General features: G+C 44.9%; 1 protein-coding gene across 4 annotated transcripts in view; it reads right to left on the bottom strand.

Annotated features, from left to right (window-relative positions):
• Positions 1–22,687, bottom strand: part of ZNF706 (zinc finger protein 706) — a 44,720-nt gene extending 22,033 nt beyond the window's left edge. For all 4 annotated transcript variants that reach the window (XR_013610495.1, XR_013610496.1, XM_078686943.1 and 1 more), the window contains exons 1-2: positions 22,393–22,687; positions 20,307–20,443 (exon numbers count right to left, since the gene is read on the bottom strand). Coding sequence is in view for 2 of the 4 variants with exons in the window: in XM_078686943.1 (XP_078543069.1) it covers positions 20,307–20,443; positions 22,393–22,672 (417 nt within the window). In the remaining 2 variants the exon portion in view is untranslated. The remainder of the gene's footprint in view (positions 1–20,306; positions 20,444–22,392) is intronic.
• Between the last annotated feature and the right edge of the window lie 238 nt (positions 22,688–22,925).

Below are 22,925 nucleotides of genomic sequence, written 5' to 3'. Positions count from 1 at the left end.
TACTTGTTTTTTTCTCTGGCTGCAGCTTTGTCCCGTTATGTTGCAGCCTGGTGTCGAGTTCCATTATCTGCTCACTTCCACACCACCGCTACCTGATTGGTAGCTCTAACTCACAGCTTCTGCAGGTTACTTAAGCAATCATGATTGCCTGTTAAAATCATGTGGCTGGGCGAACTCTTATTCAACTGAGTCGCGGCATCTATTACCACTTTAGGAGTACAAAGAACTGATTCCGAACTTTACATCGGACAGCACAATAGAAACTGCCATTTCGCCTTTTAGAATACCTTGAACTAGAACCGGAAGATCTCAGTTTGCATTCAAGATCATTTGTTTTAAAGTGTCTGCTTGACTGGATTCTCTTTCATTCAGAACAATCTTGCTTTCCTATACCCACCTGAACACTGCCCAGTCGTTAGATGCTCAGGATATTGGACTGCTCTGTTGTGAAGCATGTAATTTATTTCTGAATGCGCTGCATTCTAATCCTGGCTATTTCATCCTTTCCTTTTTATAAATCTCCTCCTCCAAAATGCTCGAGGAAATTTTATAGAGTGGAGCAAGGGGTCGGCTGCCCAGCATTGACGGGTGGGGTTCAGAGACTCGTGTACCCCTTTTTGCAACAAATTGACTTTGCCCTGAATTCTATGCACCATGTCTGCCGACGCAGTAAGAGGCCGTGTGGAGGCTTCAAAGGGAATGTTTACGGACTCCTCGGCTGGGGGGTCCGCCACAGTGGTTAATGCAGTTTTGATACCAGAAGCGGGTCAAACTGTTAAAGATTTGTTCAAGGCGTTAGAAAAATGCTATAAAAATGAACAGGCGAAATGGTGGGAGCACAGCTCCCTTTCTGGCTATTTGGAGGTAGGACGAGTACCTCGGGGGCTGCGATTAATGCTAGCACCCTCATATGAAGATCCGTATCCCCAAATGCTAGCGGACTGGGCACTTTGCAATTTAGATTCTTCTAAACGTTTGATGCAGATTTTGGTGCAATATGCCGAAAGTGACAGGGATAAGCTAATGATTAAAATTGAGAAATTGGAAGCGGAATTAGCTAAAATCCCATGCACACCCATTATCACTAAATATCGAGAAGAAATGGAAGCACGTTTAAAACGTGAAGAGGAAATTATCAAACGGCGCAAAGCTTACAAATTTCAACGAGACAGGCTCGATTATGAACATGGGCAGATTTTTACCTTTTCTCGTGTGTTTGATAATTTGAAATTACAACAGCAACCTACCGGCACCGAAAATACCCCAACAGCATCATCCAGCCAGCCCAATACTAGCAGTGTTTTGGAGATGTCATCTGTATCTGGTAATAGCTCACAAGTTGATAGCGAATCAGACAATGAAGCTACACGAGTGAGAAGAGTGGGGTTTCGCAAATTTACCCCTGCCCAGGAAATGGCAGCGGTGCAACAAAATCGCAAGCAAACGCTTCGCTCGGGTACTCGAGCGACAGGTGCAAACAACTCAATGCCAAACGTGCAGAGAGGAGGAAATGCTCAAAGAGGAAGAGGCAATGGAGGTCGACAGAGGAGGAAGAGATCCAAGTGGCAACAAAACCAATCCACCAACTAAGTGACTCTAGAACAGTGGTCAACTTGAGCAACACCAAATTAACCAACAGTGAAACTGCCATATTATCGTTGGGTTTATCCTTCAGCCCGAGAAATGATTTTGATTATGCTAGTACGCGTATTGATCTGTTTAAATATGTACGCAAGCTCAAGCTTAAGAAATATCACAGCTCCCGCAGATCAAATGTAATGACCACTCAAACCACGCAGCACACTTCTGCCAACCAACCGCAATTTGGGGTCTCTCTAACTCAGGAGTTCCTCGATATTCAACAAGAGGAAGACAATACCTCTCAGCAATCTCTGGGTGGTGAACCCGAAGTAGCGCATTCCTCCTCCCTGACCACTTTCAAACCTAAATCCAAATTTTGCCCCATATTACTGAAAGACAATCTTGATATCTTTCATGACAGTCGTTAGTGAATTGAAAGAACTACGAATAAAAAACACAAAAGCAACAAAAAAGAAAAAATACAATAATCGTGACATTCAATATCACAGACTGATTAAGAAATTGAGAGGACAAAAACAACTTCATCAGACAGTCCGACAAGGGCGGAAATGTTGTTCTCTGGCCCAGAACAATGTATATGGAAGAGGCTCTGAAACAACTGAATGACAGGGAGTGCTATAGGAGAACTAATGCACAGGAAATACAGACAGCAAGGACTGACTATTATTCCAAATTGATGGCCTGGAGAAGCAAGGGTCTCCTCTCTTGGGGTGAATTTAAATTCCTCAAAAATGAACATCCCGTCACACCTGTGATTTATTTCAACCCCAAGATACATAAGAACCAACAGCAACCCCCAGGGAGGCCGATTATCTCGACTAAGAACAGCCTCCTGGAAAACACCAGCAAATACATTGACTTCTTCCTACAAGACTATGTCAGGTCCCTTCCATCGTTCATCCTTGATACAGGGGACCTTATTAACAAACTTTCCAACTTTGTATGGCAACCCAATTTCCTTTTGATTTCATTGGACGTCACATCCCTCTATACCAGTATCCACCATAGGGATGGGATTAGAGCAGTCAAACACTACCTTGCTAAGAGAATGAGTAACTGTACGGAACACTCTAATATGTTGATAGAAATGATTTCATCCTGTTTAGAAAATAATGTGTTCTTATTTTCCAACCAACATTTTCTACAAACCAGAGGCGTGGCAATGGGGGCCTGCTTCTCCCCTAGCTATGCCTGCTTACACATGGGCTATTGGGAGGAGCAGGTCCTCATGGTGGACTTTTCAGCCACTATGAAATTCAAGGTCAAAAGTTGGTGGCGATACATTGATGATCTGTTTATGATCTGGGATGGTTCTGAGGCGGATGCTGAGGCATTTATTGATCTGTTGAATATAAACAACTTGAACCTGTATTTTACCAGTACTATAAGTTCAACATTGATTGTATTTCTTGATGTGGAGGTCTATATAGATCAGGGCAAATTGCACACTAGATTACACAGAAAGCCTACAGCAGGTAACACCTTATTACATGCCCATAGCCACCATCCTCCCCATCTGATAAAGAGCATCCCCTACGGGGAGATGCTCCGCATCAGACGGATCTGTAGCAATGACTTTGACTGTTTTAAAGCACAAGATGAGTGCAGATCTAGATTTCTGGCCAGAGGCTATGATCTGCATACCATCAACTCTGCACAGAAGAGGGCTAACTCTGTTGAGAGAAAGCTTTTGCTGCTTCCAACTGAAGCCAAAGGCAAAATCAGTCGTACTGAGGCTAACAATGAAACTAGACTGATAATGACTTTCAGCAAACCAACATAAAACCATTCGCAACATAGTGAAGAACAACTGGTTCCTCATTAGAAGTGACCCAGTGATAGGTAATCTGGTGACAGTCAGGCCCAACATCACCTACAGAAAAGCGAGGTCCATGGAGACGAGTTTGGTTTCTAGCAGCCCCGAGGTATCCACTGGTACATGGCTTGCAGGAAGCAGAGGGTTTTTGAAATGCGCAACCTGCAAGGCTTGCAAAAATGGTAGCAGCAGATCTGAATATACAATACCCTTCTCTCCGGTCCCCACTCAAGATTAGAGAGAAATTGAACTGCAAAACAGAATTTGCCGTCTACCTTTTGCAATGTCCATGCGGGCTTAGGTATGTGGGCAGCACCAGGCCCCAGGTGCACAAAAGAATATTGCAACACCTTAGGGCCATTACCAATGCAGACCCCACATACCCCGTGGCCAGGCATTTTGAAATGGTCCACGAAAGGAACCCACAGGGCCTTACCTATTTGGTCATCGATTGGGTTCCACCCCAGCGCAGGGGAGGTGATAGGGAAGGTCTGCTGCGTAAACTTGAGACCCGCTATATCATCTTGCTGGATAGCAAGATGCCAAATGGGCTAAACAGGAGTGAAGACTGCCATACATACCTCTAAACTGTGTCACTATGTGGGGTCCCAGCTTCTAAGTCCTATACTGAACAAAATATTACCATCTTTAACCATTAGACAAACTTAATTCCCGCATCCTCCACACTTTCCATCAAGAAGATTATGATTATTATTTTTTATCACTTTTTCACTTTATGGCACAATCTTTTTCTAGTTCACTTAGTCAGCACTTTAATGCGTGTAGATGCACACTTAACCAATTTGCACAGATGATGGCCCTGCCCACATGGGTATTAGAAATCAAAATTATATATTTATATATCGATTTTAATCATTGAACAAACTCATTTTAATACAGTATATTTAAGATACATACAATTTTATTTAGGTTTTAAAGTCAGATCTTATTGTTGTTTTATTCTAACAAACGGTTGATAAACTTTTAGGTGTGCCCACAGTAGGCAAGAGTTTTACCTAGATATGCAAAATGAGTTTTATTTGGTCATTGAAACAGATGTATGAACAATATACATTGGGGTACTATTATGCTCTTGTATCTGGCGACCCCCTCCTTGCAAATAAGTTGTTTCTGTGGCCAACTATGTAAATAATGGTTCCTTGATAGCAAGAAATGAGGTTTACTTTATGTATTGATACAGCAACTGTGAAGTTCATTACATTTAAACATTTTAAGTACTGAATTTTAACTTCTTGTTAAGTGCTGCTAAACGCTAAACTTGTGTGAGTACTAGTATTGCATTGATGCATGTAGTATGTCGTTCATGTCTATTACGCACTTGTGCACTTAAAAAATGGTGAGTTGGCCTTTGAACTGCGTCATGTGATCAAGGCTCTTCGAGAGCCGAAACGCGTCGTGGCAAACTGGTGTTGGGCAAAATAAATCTGAGAAAACACCAAGAATTGCATCTCGTCTGTTACAGAAATTGGCTGTTGGCGCTACATACCGATTTATAGATATATATATATATAGATATATATCTAGATATATATATATATATATATATATATATATATATATATAAAAAAAATCGCTTCCAAAACCACCAGCCTGCTGCACACACGAGCATATTTAAACCGCAATGGCGGCACGGCATTGTATCACAATTGACGACGGCCAAGTGCCGAAACGCGTCTTGTTGGTTTCTGGGTTGCCAATAAAGCTTATTGGTATCAAATAAACCCCCCCCTAATAAAGCTTATTGGTATCAAATAACCCCCCCCCTACGAGTGCTGTTTCTTTTTCTGGAGATTAAATATCAAAAAAGAACTTGGGAGTATATATATATATATATATATATATATATATATATATTCTTGCCAGCTGCTCAACTTCGATTGGCCCTGGATGAAGGGCGGGAGCCCGAAACGCGTTGGCCAGAAAAGAGGGTTTTAAAGACTGCTGCGTTTATGCTGCAAGCTCCCAAATAAATATGGCAGCATACTTACCTGTGTGGGCCACGTTCTTTTGGAGGCAACTTGTTTGTTGAATATATATATATATATATATATATATATATATATATATATATATATATATATATAAAAATCAGCATTATTAGCAAAGCCAATAGGTCCCGGTTTTGAGACTATTGGCTCGGTAATTGACTTTTGTTCCTGCTGTACAGCATAGCATTGAGAACTTTGGCACTGATATGCAGCTTTGATCCATATTAGGGTGGCTGGTGTGCAGACTGGCTAATATATATATATATCGTAACTTTCCAACCTGCTGCGAGCGCTAGCTTCCTCCCAGCGCCTCCTGCCGCAAATTCGGACACAGACCCAGATTTCGTGCTCAAGGTGATTTTATTTCTGGCACAGCCAAAGACACGTTTCGCAGCTTGCACTGCTTGTTCACTTCGACACAGTACCATATATATTTTTTTTAAAAGACCATGATGCATCCAGCATGCACTTTTATCAAAAGCCGCACAGCAAAGCATCCGGACTGCTGTACAGCATGGCTACAAAACTTTAACTGCTAAGAAGTCTCACCACCATCACGTGTCAGCAGCACACTACACTGACAAGCATTGGCATAGCCAATAGGTCTCGACTTTGGGACCTTATAAGTGTTTAACCATGCAACAGTTAATGTTGTACCAAGGATATTGTGCTGCATAACTAAATACTTCTAGGTCCCAAAAGCGAGATCTATTGGCTATGCCAATGCTTGTTGTGTTTAGGCATGGGGAAATTAAGCGATTTGCCCGCAACGATAAAATGTGGGACCGAGGCAGAGGCTAGGGAACGGATGTACTGCAAGGGCCAACCCACCGACAATGGAGTTGGGAAACCAGCTTTCAGTGTTGGCGCCTGCAGAACATCCTTGATTCTGGGCAAATCGCTTAAATCTCCATGTGCCTACAAAAATTAAATGTGTCCTTGTGTAAAGTAACTGGTGCTAATAAAAAGAACGCCAATACCTACACGTGGTGTGGGCTGGGGCAAACAGTAGCGGCACAGAGGTGGACGTGAAAACAGCAGCAAATGCGGGCAGCCACTGGGAGATTAAGGACCGAATTTAGATGTTGGTGGGACCAAGACGGAGCAGCTTTTTTTTGGCAGGCTTCACGTCTGCCAACCTGGAGGTCCACCCACTCCATCCAGATATTGGCTGGCAATGGGAGAGAAGACCTCTGCAGTCCCTCTTAATCTTCCAGAAATTCGTTTCAAGCCCATATAGTGGGATGAGCTGCAGCAGACTGTGGAGGGACCCTGGCTAGGGCTCCCGCCCTGCAGATTTGGATCTGGGTTGTTTATACAGGAATTCCAGTGGAAATCCCTCTGGCTTCGAGTTGTGAGAAAGCTAAGAGAAGAGGTGAATACTCAATTTTTCTGGGGGTATAGGATGCGGTTTCATTTTCGCTGTTGTCCCTGTCCCGCGGAACATAGACTGAGACGGACAGGCACCCCAATTTAACAGAATCATAGATCGTTTTTCGTGGTGTGTGGGCATACATTGAATGGTGGGTGTATGATGGTTGTGTGCATAGAAGTATGTACATTTTCACATCACTACACAAACATGTTTTATTTAAATACAGTGAGCCCCTTTCCCAACTCCGCCAACAGGACATCGCCAGCTCAACAGGAACATCTCAATTGGAGAGGACACTAATGTTACGAAGGAAATGGAGGCAGCACAGAAGACCGACTTGGCGGTCTTCTGTGTATCGCTTACATACCTCAATGTGGCGGACGGGATGCAGTCGGCTTGACCGAGTACTTGGACAGCAGCTATGGCATACCGACCGGAAGACTGCCAACATCTAAATCAGGCCCTAATCAATGTCTGTATTTGAGATGTTGAGTTTACAGGTGAACTAATAGGATACAAACTTTTTTTTTTTTTTTTTTTTTTTTTTAAGTACCTCGACAGACACAGGACGAGTGCGTAAAGCCGGTGGGAGAGAAGACTGCCAGCAGATGCACTCGTATGGAGAACTTGATAAGAAATGCATTTAAAAAGTACCTTCCGAGTGCGGATTCAGTGGAAGGACACTGGCCAGTAGCCAGTGATCAGAGCTGTACTTGGGCCAAGCTCCATGCCACGGAATAGACAGGCAAGCAGAGCAGAAGTGATTTATGTGCTGACCAATCAGAAGCATACGACGTTGGAATGAACATATAGTAAGTTTAGTTAAGTATTGGGAGGGTTACAAACCCATTTTAAGATATATAGATAGAGATATATAAATATGTTATTTATTTAATACAAAAGATTTCACAAGCACAGGCTGTGCAGGTAAAACCTAAAAGCAAGTCCTCTCGAGCCACCAGCCCCAACAAGATTCCATTCTGTAATGAAACAAAATTGAATGACATGGAGTAAAAGATTGAAGCCCTTGTTCGATCTGGTTGTGCAGTCAGGCAATGTACCAGCTTCATGGCAAGGGTTGATAATATACCCACTTCATAAATAAGAAAGCTGAAACAACCCAGCATATTTCCACCAGATAGCTCTTTTCGATGCTGAAGGATAACTGTCAAATATTTACTCTTATCTGAATGCAGAGCATCTAACTTGCTGCTGCATGATCAAATTGGCTTCAGCGCAGGATGCACAATGTTTAAACATATCGCACAGACTCTCCCCTAGCTCAAGTTGTACGCGCCAAGCTTTTACCAATAGCATATAGAAGTGAACTACAGAGGGGTAGAGACTCAAAAGCCCTGGATAGCACTGCTATAATAGCGTAAAGTAGTAGTTTTGGCTTGCCCAAATATACCTCGCCCACACAGATAAGACCGGAGTAAGGCCTACAAAAACAAACCATGGCAAGGCAAGGAGCGTATATCACCTGGGACAAAGTCCGGAAAGCTGCACATGGAACTCTTAACCATTACATGTGGTCAGAATTACAACAGCATGCTTCATCACCTGCCTCATATGACCGCAAAGATAGCTTGATCAACACGGGGATATATCGGTTCTGGAAAACACCTACTTACAACTCAACATGTAAAAAACCTGTATGGAAAACGGTCAAACTTCTATCACTGGCCGAGGACAAAGCTGCCCTACCAAAAGGGGCCCACGGCTGGACGACCCGGAACTCTTATAACCAGCAAAATCCAATTAAAGTACTGACTAGGCCCATTACCCTGCATAAAGCACCTCCCAGAATGGCTCAAGGATCAAGCAGGCTCCACTTGCGGCTTATGCGGCATAGCACCGGAGGACCTGCTGCACCTCTTATGCACATGTAAAGAGGTCCTGAACTAATGGAAACAACTATTGAAACCTTACTTAAACCAAGGAGGGATTTGCACCCGGAGTCAAGCTGTGCTGGTCTGCTTCGCACCAGAAGACCCACTGCTTAACTGCCGCATGGTGGAAAAAAAAAAAAATGCTAGAGCACTGATGGAGGATCATCTAACGGGAATTCCGGAGCAAACAGCTCTCCTGAAGACAGCATTGGGCTCCAAGAGGCAACACCCCTATACAGTGACCATGTAGCTCAATAACACCAGACAAAACGGACACGCCCCTAAAAGATGCAAAGGAATTCAAAAACGCAAGTTGAAATGTACAGCTTATTTTAACTATTATACAACTTTTATAAAATTTTATTGACGTGTCTTGATGCAATGGTTTTAAGTAATAATGCCAATAAAATGAACTTGATCCTCAGAGTAGGCCTCAAACCTTAGAAAATTCACGGTTTGCTTTGTGGATTACTTTTCAGCATTTAACACAGTAAATTGCACCCGCCTGTGATCAAAGCATTTAAAACTGGGGATAGACTCCAACCTAACTACACAAAATAGCTCTGCACAACAACTCGTGGGTGCAAATCAAGTTGTCGACCAAGCAGCAAGTTTCCCTAAAAAGCAAACGCAAGGCTGCGTACTAATGCTATCTTTTTGTTTCCATTATACATCGGGCTTTGGTACTTACAAACAAAAAAAAAAAATTCTGCTAACAAAAGTGGGAAACTGCCTGGATACCCAGCATTTGAGGGGATCTGGTGATATGCTCCCAGACCTCAATCGATTACAACGCCAGCTCACAGCACAATTAGTACAACCAGATTAATGGCCTTTCTGTAAATATCAGTAAAGCAAAGTCACCTTGTTTGGGAGGGGTCTACATAAATTCAAATCGAAATTAGGAAACAGTACGTGGGAGTCAGTAAATAGATCGGGCTATCTGAGTTGCCACCTGGAAAACTCAGCTGCAGACACCCAAATTCGCTTAAAACAAAGTCCATTATGGTTACAAAAGCCTTGAAATGGTTTTCACAAGTACATGGAGGGCGTACTATCATACCAACAAGTACAGCTTTCAGGGTCAAACTAATCCATCTTCGGAGATATGCTTCAATAGTACTATATGAAAGATCAATAAAAACAGGCACAGCGGCTATCCAAAATGCTTGCTCTCTAATCAATTTATGAAGGTCTACCCCATAAGCTAAGACCAGATTCGAATTAAGCCTTCAATCAATCAAGGCAGCTCACTGGACTCGGAAAATACCACTTGTGATTTCGCCTCTCCAAAACGCAGATTCCATGGTAAGTTTGATATCAAGAGTGGACACAGAACTCTGTGTACAGCTTGTGATGAAATTAATACGTACATTTCTCCAGGATCATAATTTACCGTCCACAAAGGATTTTCTGCAAGTGGCAGATTCAAACAGCAAAAAGTTAGTTATCAAAGAAAGACTTCAGCCTTCGCTTAAGAGATATATTAAAAACATTGTGATGCAAACACTGGGAGCTTATCCTGGAATCGCTTCCAGACAAAACAGTAGTGCATTGACTAATGCAGAGGCACTAACAATTTGTTTAAGATCCCCAATAGTAGACTTGGTAACTATCGTAAGGAAACCTTGGAGCACATTATAGGTCTTTGTCCTGAGCCGAGTGATAGTCGCAACAGGTATTTACTCCCATCCTCCAGGATCACTGCGCACTGTAGCTCGTTTGACACAATCAAATGATTTTTATAGAGAAACTGTTAAGATGAATGGACATATATAACGAACGAAAAACCAAAAAGAAAAGATATTAAAATAATGAGGCTGTATGTAAATTACGCTTCTTGGGCGTGCTGTTCGCTTGTTAATGAGGAGCATGCTAAAGAGGGCACTTTGTTTTGCGACAATGCAAAACCTGAATTTAAGTTGTATATAGCTGCAGCGTAGTCCACTCAGGCAAACACAACCAATGCTTGTTACCCAGATATAAAGGCAGTTAATACTTTCACTGAATGTGCAAAACACAAACGAGTCTGCTATTAACGTAGTGGGAAAGCGGAATGACTTTAGGGGGTCTCTCGCCGAGGAGCTAAACCTCAAATGTTACGGTTCCGCTTAACATGCTGCAAACTAACTACAACTGACCTTTCTGCACCAAGGAACTGACATGGGAGCTTTCCCCTGGGGTCCTGGATCGCCGCAGCTCCAGCGCTGCTTCACCGCTGCCCATACCGGCCTTCCTGCTTCCCTGACGCCGGAGACCGGGGACCACATCCCCAGCACCCCTTGCGCCGAGGAAGGCACGCACATCCTGTCCCGCCCCCGTAGGGGCTCAGAAGTACAGCGTGAGCCCCCGCGTCGCGGGTAGGCGCCCGGGGCTAAGCCCGGGCAAAGGGCGGGCCCTCTGTGGCCTGAGGAGGCCATGACGGCCCAGTTTCTTGCATTATAAACTGACTTTAATTGGACATCGTTTGGTTACCTTCTTATCGCATCAACGACCAATACTATCTATATTCTATCACCTTTGTATCATGACACGCAAGGGGCCTCAAAAAATTACTCCCTAAGCAGGGCACGGGCTTGGGACAAAAAGACCGTACCACGAGCTGTAGACAATTGTCCAACCCCAGTGGATCGGACAGCGTTGATCCATGCCCCTCCTCAGACTGCACCCAATCCCCCCCACTTACCTCCGATAGACCACAAAACCTGTCCATCTGGGAGGAACTTAGTGCCCTGTGTGGTACTAAGTATGTTCCGGTGACATCGCCCTTACCCACAAAAAACACTATTTTAGTAAACCCAAATGGCAGTCTGCAGGAACTAGCTTTACCACCACTGTGAGTCTCCCTCACAGTGTGAGAAACGAAACTGATCTCACTGCTCACAAGCATGAAAATAAATAGAGGACTAATGTCTGATCTCACTGCTCACAAAGCATGAAAATAAATAGAGGACTAATGTCTCTTCTCTCCCTATGTGGTGGCCATTTTGATACAGTCTCTCTCTCGGATCACCTTCTTGGCTAGTCATTCTTTTGCACCATATGTACTAAGAACTGGACTCCTTAGACTATCTCTAATCGTATATGGCACTTTCTCCGTAACTGGTACACATGTCACCTTTCCTTCGCCTGTGATACAACAATCGCTACCTCATATCTAGCTAGGAGCTGGGCTTGCTCAAACGGAACCTGGAACCTCTCTTTGCTCTCAAGCAATAACATAAAAGTACTAGCGTCTCCAGACCCCCTATCTGGCGGCCATTTTAGACTGACCTCTCTCTCTACTCAGCGGCCATCATGGACTAGTCATTGCCTTTTACTGCAGTTCTAATTTTATTTTATCTTATTTTATTATTACTGGCTTCCTACATTGTATGCATTGCTATCACATTGCTATGGTATATTCTAGTGTTATATTTGTTATTGCTGCAATTTGTATGCACATTTATGGGATTCAGTAACTCATTAGTAGTTTAGCCCTATTTTAGCCTGTATTTTATATGCGGCAAGCTGCACATATCTCACCTCTATCCCCATCACTCACTGTCCGCTACCGCATTTATTTATTTGTTGGTTTTTCGATGTAAGCTACGTCACTATATTGCACTGATTATTACTACCTCATTCAATTCGCTCTGTCATGTAAGCTGCACCCAGCCACTTTAAGCCTAGACTGCACTGCTGTTACCTCGTACATTCTAATATGCAACATGGCTTCCACCTAACCGGTCCTACCTCGCATAGTTGGTTACACGGTGTAAGCGGACTGCTACCTCGTATATAGGATACATCTGATTAGATGCACCTACGCACTGGCTGTTCGGGGATCACACTGACTTCTACCTCTTATATCTTTGATCACTCACTAGTGTCTTCCTTGGCCCTGTAACTAGCGGCTGACAGTTTGTACTATCGCCCTATTCCCTACACCTAACACCACAGCCTCTCTAAAATGGAGCTCAACGGCAAGCATACGTTTAGAATTAACTACCCCTCCACTCCTCTCTCCAAAAATGCCACTAAACGTTTTAAACACAACTTCTTGAGGTCGCACCCTGAAACACCCTTTGCCGACACTTACTTCTCATCGGGCAATGGAGCCCTGAATACTGATATCATCTTCCACACCTCACGCAGAGCCCAATGGAGAAAAACTTTCCTATCCCTACTCACAGTCTCCACCACCAGGAAAACAACCCATGGCCTAATTCTCACCATCTCACCTTCCCACCTCTTCCCTGGCAGGTCTACCATTACTATCTACAATAACGGGATTGTCCTAATCCAATCCACGGACAAAAATCTGGAATTACTAGACAACCTGTTCCCCAAGTTCAAAGAGCACCTCTCCAAGCTGCGGACCTCCACCCAGAACTCCGCCAGCACTATCACCCTTGACCTCACAGCCACCACCTACTACACCTCTACCCCCAGCACCCCAGTAAATGGCCCACCTGCTGTTAACACCCCCCACTGCCCAAGGACAGTCACAAATATCTCCACCGCACATACTAGCAGCCCCTCTAACATGACCCTTCTTATCCCCACCCATACCCCCTCCGTCCCTCTCCCCCCGGACAGAACATCCCCCACCCACAACACACCACCATCTGAACAAGCCACCGCCCAAAGTTTATCCACCCCCCCTCGACAGACACCTCTCCCTCCCCATCTCCCTCTCCACTCCCACCCACGAGTCACACCTGACAACAACTCCCACCCACAACACGCCTACATCGGCACACACCTTCACTCGGAGTTTATCCACCCATCCCCCCACGGCAGACACCTCTCCCTTCCCTGCTCCCTCCCCACTCCCACTCACAACTCTATCTCCCTCCCAACAAAAGATACAGAACATACCTCCTCCCTTACCCTAGCATCCCCCTCTCTCCCACCTCCTATTCTCAGCCCTCACTACCCTCCTGTCTCCCCCACTGTCTTCAGCCTTCACTCACTCTTCTACTCACCAGCACCATCTCCCACTGAAGTCACTACCTATGCTTCCCACCCACCGCCTGCCTCACCTTCATCACCCTCACCCCTCGCCCACAAACACGTCCACACCTTGAATACCGTCCCACTCATTAGCACCGCGGAACCCCTCAACAACGCTAGTATACCCCCCCCAGATACCCTGCCTGCTCACCAGCTCACTACTCCACCACTCACCAACGGCTCTCTCCACCAACACCTTCCCCAATGACCCGACTTTATCCACCCTCCAACAAGTCAAAGAGGAAATCTTACAAATCAAAAAAGACGTCCACGCAATCAAAGACCTTCTCTCCTCACAGCCCAGTCTACCTCCCACCATCCCACTACCCTACAAACGACGCACCCTCCCTACATACCCTCGCCGACACCAGCGATGACCTACTATCCCCGTTCGCAATAATTCCCACCGCCCCCGTCGTGTTCTCAGCCCCTTATCGGACCGCGACCTATGCTCTCTCCTACGCTCTTATGGCCCAGGTCAGGTAAAAGACTTTTCCAACTCGCACATCCCCATACCCACAATTCCTACAAACCCTCTGAGGCTCCCAACACTCAGAGGCTCCGTCCCTAACAACCTCAGAAAAGTTCCCCTCACACTAGAAAGCTCGACCACCCTTCTCTCTCCCAAACTCAAATGCATCCTACTAAACTGCAGATCGGCCCAGAGACATTCCTCCGACATCGCGGATCTCGTCTCAGATAGGGAGCTGGACCTAGCCATTCTAACGGAAACGTGGCTCACTGAAGCCTCTACCCCGATTATGGATATACTAGTCCCCCCCAATTATCACATCATTAGGCTGGACAGGTCTCCTGGCAAGACGGGCGGGGGAATTGCATGCATTTTTAGAAGCAACCTCTCCGTTACTCAAGTCACCTCCCCCTCCCTTTCCTCCTGTGAACTCCTCTGCCTCGACATCACCAGTGAGGGCAAACAAGTCTGTGCTTTACATATCATCTATCACCCGCCTGGTGACAATCTCATATTCACCCAACAATTCATGGACTTGATCACTTCCAATGCCGGTCGGCAGACCACTCAAGTCTACCTGGGTGACTTCAATCTCCACTGGAACGATCAGAAAGACACCGTGGTGAATAGTCTCAAAACTTTCCTCAATGCGCTTGACCTCACCCAATTATGCGATAAACCAACACACGACAAAGGCGCGATACTCGATCTCATCATTGCCAAAGAGAACGCTATTCAACTGGAGGCGATTCCACCCTGCGATTGGTCAGACCACCACATTATCACCTTCTTAATCAACGAAAAAGTTAAACCTAACCCTACTCAACCAATCAAATCCAAAACATGGAAAAGGGATTTGAAGAATCTTAACCCCTCCACCCTACCTCCCCACATCGGCAGCCTCCTCCTTCCCCCTTCAGGTGCCTCAGATGTTCAATCACTGACTGACCATTACCTTGACTCTATGAATACAATAGTCAATGAAGTCGCCCCTCTGCAACTGAAGAGAGTCTCCACCAAAATGTCTAACCCCTGGTATGATGACAGACTCAATGACGAAAGGCGTAATATGCGAATGGCAGAGCGCACCTGGAGATCGGACCCTTCAGCACTGCATCTCAAAAAGCTTAAGAACAAGAGAAATGCCTACTTTAGGAAAATAAAACGCACAAAGTCGGACTTCTTCAGCCGCCAGTTGGAACAAGCGAAGAACAGGCCAAGAAAGCTGTTCGAGCTAATCAAGACCCAAACAAAGGCACAACCCACACAATCAAACAGCACAACAAATGACACCCCACACTGTGAAGCCTTCTCTGCTTTCTTTAAACTAAAGACTGACAACATAAGAAATGACCTCATCATGGATGTAAGCCGATACCCCAACCACACCAGAATGGCAGACACTCAACCTAAAAACAAGGCATCCTGGCAGTACTTCGATACCTATTCGGAAGAAGCAATACACAAACTGCTCTGCACCTTGAAGCCCTCTAATCACCTCACAGACCCTCTACCTGCTAATGCTGTAAAAGACTTTATCCCCTTGCTCCTCCCTCTCTGGACCAAGATCATCAACAGCTCTTTGCAACAAGGACACATTCCAGACTCCCTTATGGTGGGGCAAGTCACACCTATACTCAAGAAACCTACAGCTGATCCGTCTGACCTAAACAACTATCGGCCCATCACCAATATCCCCACCCTGGCCAAACTGCTGGAGAAATGTGTCCAACTCCAACTAACAAAACACATTGATCAATTTGACCTCCTCAACCCTCATCAATCAGGCTTCAGAGCGAAACATAGCACGGAAACAGCTATGACACACATAATTGATGACGCCCTCCAAATTCTGGATCGCAATGAGTCCTGCCTCCTCATCCTTCTTGACCTCTCGTCAGCATTTGACACGGTCAAACATGAGAACTTGCTGGAGCTGCTAAGTACTAGAATGGGGCTATCGGGAACTGTTCTCAAGTGGTTTTCGTCCTTCCTTCACAACCGGTCTCAGAGGTTCAAGATCGACAATGTGCTATCTACACCTGTGCCTGCAGATCTAGGGGTTCCACAAGGATCCACCCTCTCCCCTACACTGTTCAACCTCGTTATGGAACCGCTCGCCACCTTGCTTCATGCATCCAATGTTCAATTCCATATGTACGCCGTTGACACACAACTCTACCTAAAGTTACAATCCCCGGAAGATATCAAACATCTGAATTCCACGCTTATCAACACCCAATCTTGGCTGGCCGATAATCACCTCAAACTAAATGCTCTGAAAACTGAGTTCCTACTCATCTCACCCCCGGCGAAAATCTCCACCACCCAAACCTGGCTCAACAACCTAACAGCACTCAATGTCCAACCTACCATCGTGGACTCGGCGAAATCCCTAGGCATCACACTCGATGCCAAGCTCAACATGCAGCAGCACGTCAGCAAAGCCACAAAAGCAGCTAATTTCCAAATTAACAAGCTGAGGAAAATTAAACCCTTCCTCCCGGCCAAAGACTTCCAAACTGCTGTACAAGCTTTAGTCATCCCTCGAATAGACTACGGAATTGCGACCCTCAGCGGTCTCCCGCTATCCACAACAGCACCCTTAAGAGCCTCCCTGAACGCTGCCGCGAGACTCATTACTGGCTCTAGAAAGCATTCGCACATATCCCCAGACTTAAAGTCTCTAAAATGGCTGCCTCTTGAAGCCAGAATACAGCTAAAAATTGCAATTATGACACACGCGGCCGTGCACCACAAGGCACCCAACTACCTCGCTCAAAAGCTGTCTATATCAGGAGGTTCGAGATCCAATAGGAGCACAAAAAATCTACTCCTGAAACCTCGTAGATTCCGGAAAGTGAAAACTTACAAGCGCTCCTTCTCAGGAATGGCACCCAGGATCTGGAATGCGCTCCCTCCTGAAACCAGGCTGATCTCCTCCACTGCACTCTTCAAGAAAGAGGCGAAAACCATCCTTCTGGCCAAGATCTCCTTATCGTTATAGATGTTGGTTCAGAGACTCTGCATTGCTTTGTATCACTGCTCACCCTATCCCCTGGCACTATACTCTACTTGTTGGGGGCACTACTACGCTACTCTCTTACTACCGACCAAGATAGGATACACGTTGGTTTACTGATCCACCTGTACACCTCTGTAGTGGAATCAATGACTTGTGCTGTCCTATCTTACTTCCTTACCTGATTGTATATGGATTGGTTTTATGTATGTTTTTATTATCCATGTTATTACCATGTTATTGACTATTATACTGTTCCCATTATCTCTGTTGACTCCTACTGCCCCTTCCCTGTCTTTGTGAAGCGCTCTGATATCTGTAAGGATCCTGTTCGCGCTATATAAAACTTTGAATAAATAAATAAATAAAGAAAGATAAATCTCAAGCTTTAGTACCTCCCCAGGGTTACAAGACTAAAAGGAAGCATGATGGGGAAAATGACTACGAGAATCAATTAAAAATTCAAAAACTGTGCGCTAGCCCTACATTACCCCCCAATAACCCCACTGTACCTGAGGCAGACGTGGGAAAACCAGAAGACCCAGTATCGTCCCCCCAACTGGCTTTACTGTCTCAGTTTGAGCAAATGCTATCATCTATCATATCACCTTTAATAATAAAAATTAATAATTGGGGGATAGGCTGACAAGCATTGAGGAAGCCATTAAAGCGAACTCCTCACCTACTAACAATATGGTAACATCTAATTGCCCTAACCCGCCTATTGCCCCTGTAAAGTCTAAATTAACCAAGACACGTAAGAATGTTCAAACTCAAACTTTCCCTTCTAATGTACCCACCTCAACAGGTCCTATAGATGCCCCTAAACCTGCGTTAATAAATCTCACGGCTCCCAGAACAGACCCAAAAAAAGCGGCCCGCATACACTTACCACCAGAAGCCGCCCCTTTTGTGTCTGTTCTTTCAGGGATACCTCCACTTACTCGTGGGAAACACGAATCACAACAGGACCTACTCAATAAGGTCATATTCTGGTTAAAAAATAACAGACCCCTGCCACCCGATCAAGATGGTGGAATCCTGAGCGTCGGTGGGGTGGCTAGGCTCACTACCCAAAGACATCCCTGGGGACCCGGTGTTAATCAAATTTAGGAACAGGAACGTTGTCCCCCATTTACGATCTTGCCAGCGTAAAAAAGGTGACGGCCCCATATGCATTTGGGATTTATATGATTTCTACCCGAGCTCCCCACACAACCCTTTAGTCAGACCCTCCAGCTTATCGCGTTTTGCAAAAAAATCACGAAATCGCGCGATCTCTGCAAATGCCGCGATATTTGGCATAAAGCCCGCGAAATTTGCCGTTTCCCGTTTCCGCACCCATTTTCCATTTGATTTGCGGCTTGCGCGGCGAGAAGAGAAGGAGCCAGGAGGTCGAGGACGCGCGAGGGAGAAGACCACGGCGGCCGAGAGAGGGAGAAGACCACGGCGGCCGAGAGAGGGAGAAGACCAGCACCACACCAGCAAGAGGGGGAGAGAGCATGAAGCGGCAGCGACACACAGGAAGACTCTTCCTCATTCCTCAGAGACTCGCAGCAGGAGGAAAGCCGGCCCGCGGCGAACAGAACACTGACAGGTACCGTCCGTAGGCAAGTTTAAAAGCAGCTGCGTTAAGAAGCGCTGCCCGGGTGGGAGGGGGGCAGTGGAGATGTGGAAGAGGAGAGAGGGAAAATCTTTTATTGCAGGCCTCGCCCGGCCTTGGGTAAAGTTTTTATTATTTATGCATTTTTATATAGCGCGGACTTTACCTGAAGGCGTCAGAGCGCTTCACATTAGGAACAGAGATGAAACATAATGAGAAACATTACAAAAGGACAGATTGCAAAAACATACTTTACTTACATAAGGTAATAGTGACATTTGTGAGCAAACAAAAATACATGAGGTAGTAAAAACTGTGAGCAACCAAAAATACATGAGGTAGTAAAGGTAATGGTGACAATCGTGAGCAAACAAAATACTTGAGTATAAATTGTGAGCAACCAAAAATGCATGAGGTAGTCAAAAGTGCACAAGAGGAGATGAAAGTGACAAGTGTGCAGTTATAAGAGAAAACAGAGTATAATTTGAGGTATAGTACTGCAATAAGTGCTAGACACTCAGGCACAGGAACAAGCGTTACGTGGGCAAGGTCAAACAGTAAGATATCTGTGTTTGGTGTTGCAAAAACCCCAAAATAAAATGCCGCTAAATTTCCATTTTTGTGCCGCTAAATTTTCATTTTTGTGCCGCTAAATTTGCCAATCCATGCCGCTATATCCTGGGGGGTCTGTTTAGTAAGACCAACAGTTGAGCACAATTATTTGTTGGGTAGGGGATCCTGTGTATCAAAACGCCAGTAGCCTTTTAGCTCCTAACAGACTTGAATCTATGCTCAAAATTTTATCTTTTAAGAATCCCCTATAAGAGACCATCCATATGTACTAGCACAGGTGGTATTTGCAGTACATAATTAATAAGGAAGCTATTGACAGGGCGGCCATACGTTTTTATCAAACCATGACCTACATCTGGGAACTGTTTGCATGTCCCATGTCCCTTTCCGTTTTAGATTTTTACACTTTTAAAGGGAATGTTTTATAATGATTAGCCGATTCGTCATACTGATTTAATCCTTTTTTAAACAGATGTCATTTAATATGTAATGAAATATCACGCTTTATATTTATGTATTGTTGTTGCTTATATGATTTTTTATCTAAAATGGAATAAAGCTAATCTGAACCAGAACTACAACTGACAAGACCCCAACTTCAATTCCTGTGATAACCAGCAATCATTTTGAGAATACAGTATACAAGTATAAAGTGTCCCGATGTTGGCAGAAGGATTCACTTCAAACAACCGAAAGAATGGGGAGACTAAAATAATTTTGTGGCTGACCCAAGATGTGACTGGCATTGGCACATGGGCTCAAGATTGCCGCGTAAGCCATATAGCCGATGAGGGTAGAACCAAAGCAGTATTCGCAGTGAATGGCGTGAGCACCATTATATACCAAATCCTAGCTAGCAACAAAACTGCTTTTCAGTTGCAAATTGCAGTTTAACTCAGCTCGTCAGGCAAATTGGAAGGGTAATACATGCAAACGGCACTTACCCTACAAATAGCACAGGAATACACTAACGCAACTTTGGCAGCTGCCTTCTGATCATGTCCTTGTTTCTTCTTTTGTTCAGCTTGTTTTTTGGCATTTTTCTGCTGAGACTGAAACTTCTGGTGTCCACGAGCCATATCTAAAAACATAAAAATCACCCTTAGAGCTGGGAGTTATAATAACAGTGAAAAATACAGTGTTGAAATACCACTTTACTTACATACTCTTACCCAGAGATTTGTCTGAGTGCTGGCATAAAACACAGCTGTCGAGAGAAGTTACCCAAGAAGCAGAGGCTCAACCAGTTTTCTTTGTAAACAAATCCCTGATCGTACTAGTTTTTTCAACTTTCAGAGGATTGCATCTATGCACGTAATTCACACAACAGTTCAGTAGGATGTACTTTTGGAGTATTTTGAATCCCCTCCCAAATGGTTAGATACCATCAGTTTTGGCACTGTATATCTTAATAACATTTTTTTAACTCAATATCCATTGGTCTATTTAGTTGGAAACATTAGGTTTAACTTCTTATTGTGTTCAAATTTAATGGCGAGATGTTTTGCCAGACCAAGAAAAGCATACATAGCCTGTGTAAATCTGACATGGACAGTAGGTGTTGTGAGGTACGAGTGCGCAAAACACGTAAAGAAAACAGGCAAGATCGTTAGATAACTAAGGTGCACTAACATGTATACCCTTTTAGTACAGAACGCCAACAGTGAATTAAGTCCCCTTATAGGGGGGTGGGGGTAAGAGTTATGCATTCCTTATTATTACCACTTGCAGCAGTACAGTAACAGATGAAACAGCAACATTTTACCATTAACCATGGGAGCGAGATGATCAAATAACCAACGTCCTTGATGCAACGATCACTCATCGGACAAACCTCTTCTCATAGCAGCACCGCATTCGCCTTTCTAGAGTCGGCTCTTGACTAGGTTTGAGAGTCAAGACATTTGAATCAAAGTAATAAACAACTACTTTGTGATGGACATTGCAGTATCGCACTAAGAGTTCCAATACCAGTAATTTATAAAAAAAAAAACAGTGTGCACAGCGTTAACACGCAAGTTTGGTCTTAAGGCAGTGTAGCATATAAAGCACTGGCCATATGTTATCAATAGAAGCCAATAAACTGGACAGTAAAACGCCCTGTTCAACAGTGAAAATCAAAAGTATATTTTACATAGTTTAAGAGAACTATCCGAGAGAAAAAAACAGCCGAAGATAAATTTCAACTTATTGTGTAAATAACGAGTGTCCCGACAGCAGGCTCATGCACTTGAGCCAGGCTTAGGAACAAAAACATGGCGCCGAGCGCCGCCTGGGCACTGCCAGACAAGTGAAAAATACATAAGCATTGGGGGTGTCTGAAAAGGACTACCTTGGATAGAGACCACCCATTGCGCCAGCAAGCCTAAAGTTTTATTCGTGTCCAAGCAAACCAGTAGGCTCACGGGCAGTGCATACCTTTTAAAATGGACCAGTGGTGTACCCTGCCAATAGTCCACCGTTAATGTTTAGGTTTTAACAGGAATCATAAAAAATAATTGCTTAACTACGGCTCCCGTGAACATGTAGTATAACAAGGACGTCAACGTTCCTCAACAAGATCGAAACACTAGGGCGTGTTACACTGCAGCGAAAGCTGGTGGAGAACAGGGTAAAAAAATACACACTCCTAAGACACGGGCACATCAATTCTTAAGGACACAAATGAATCAACAAGTTGTTGAGTCAGGTACGGTATTTTAGAAGCAGCCCGACCACACCACGCTGGTCGTCGAAGCTTTTTTTTGCAATAAGCGAAACAGGTCCAGGCCGACTGATTAACTTTAACCTGGGGCTTCCGAGTCTAAGCCAGACGAAGTAGCTCACTCGTTTCGTACTATGGGGTCGCGACTGTCGGCTTCCGCCGTCTCCGGCAACAAGGACTGTCGCCCACTCCGCAGCAGCATGGCCTATAGATCAGCTTGTCCCCTGTAAGCACTGCGCCCCACTGCCCGAAAAACTCCCTATTAATTGAAAGCAGCGACGACTGAGCATTCTTTCCAAGAGGCCACAACCCGCCAACTGACTTACCTGCGAGTGGCGACCACCAAGCGTTACGGTAAAAACGTGGAGTCTGGTCCTGGGGCGCGGGCCGCCTGGGCAGAGCAGGAAGAGAGCGCAGAGCACAGCAACCACCCTCCGGGGGCTCCCAGCCGCGCCTGCGTACAGTGGCAGACAGAGCACTACACACCTCAGGGGGTGGTACCAGACGCTGCACTTCCGACACGTCTGACCAATGGTAGCACCCGAACAGCTCTAGTATCGTGACGTAGTACTCGGTGAACGAAAGGAAAGGAGGAAGTTCCTCCATGTCATGAGGGGGCTATATTTGATGCGTCTCTCTGCTATGTACCAATTGGAGCAGCATTGTTTACAGGGTTTGTTGCTCAGTTAGTGATCAAGGGGCGTGCGGGTGAGATGCCTCACCACGGGAGTGCGGATATCCGTCTAATTCTTTAACCACCCTTAATTTGGGCGATGACAAAATGGCGCTACCGCCATCTTGCAAGTATTTTGTTGCCATGGGCGCGCACCTTTTAGAGAACCGCGTGGATATCCATGTC

The sequence above is a fragment of the Lissotriton helveticus genome, chromosome 4_1 (genome assembly GCF_964261635.1).
Source record: "Lissotriton helveticus chromosome 4_1, aLisHel1.1, whole genome shotgun sequence".
NCBI classification, from domain to species: domain Eukaryota; kingdom Metazoa; phylum Chordata; class Amphibia; order Caudata; family Salamandridae; genus Lissotriton; species Lissotriton helveticus.
Note: the sequence above shows the minus strand (reverse complement) of the source record. Positions and strands in the feature narration are given on the sequence as shown.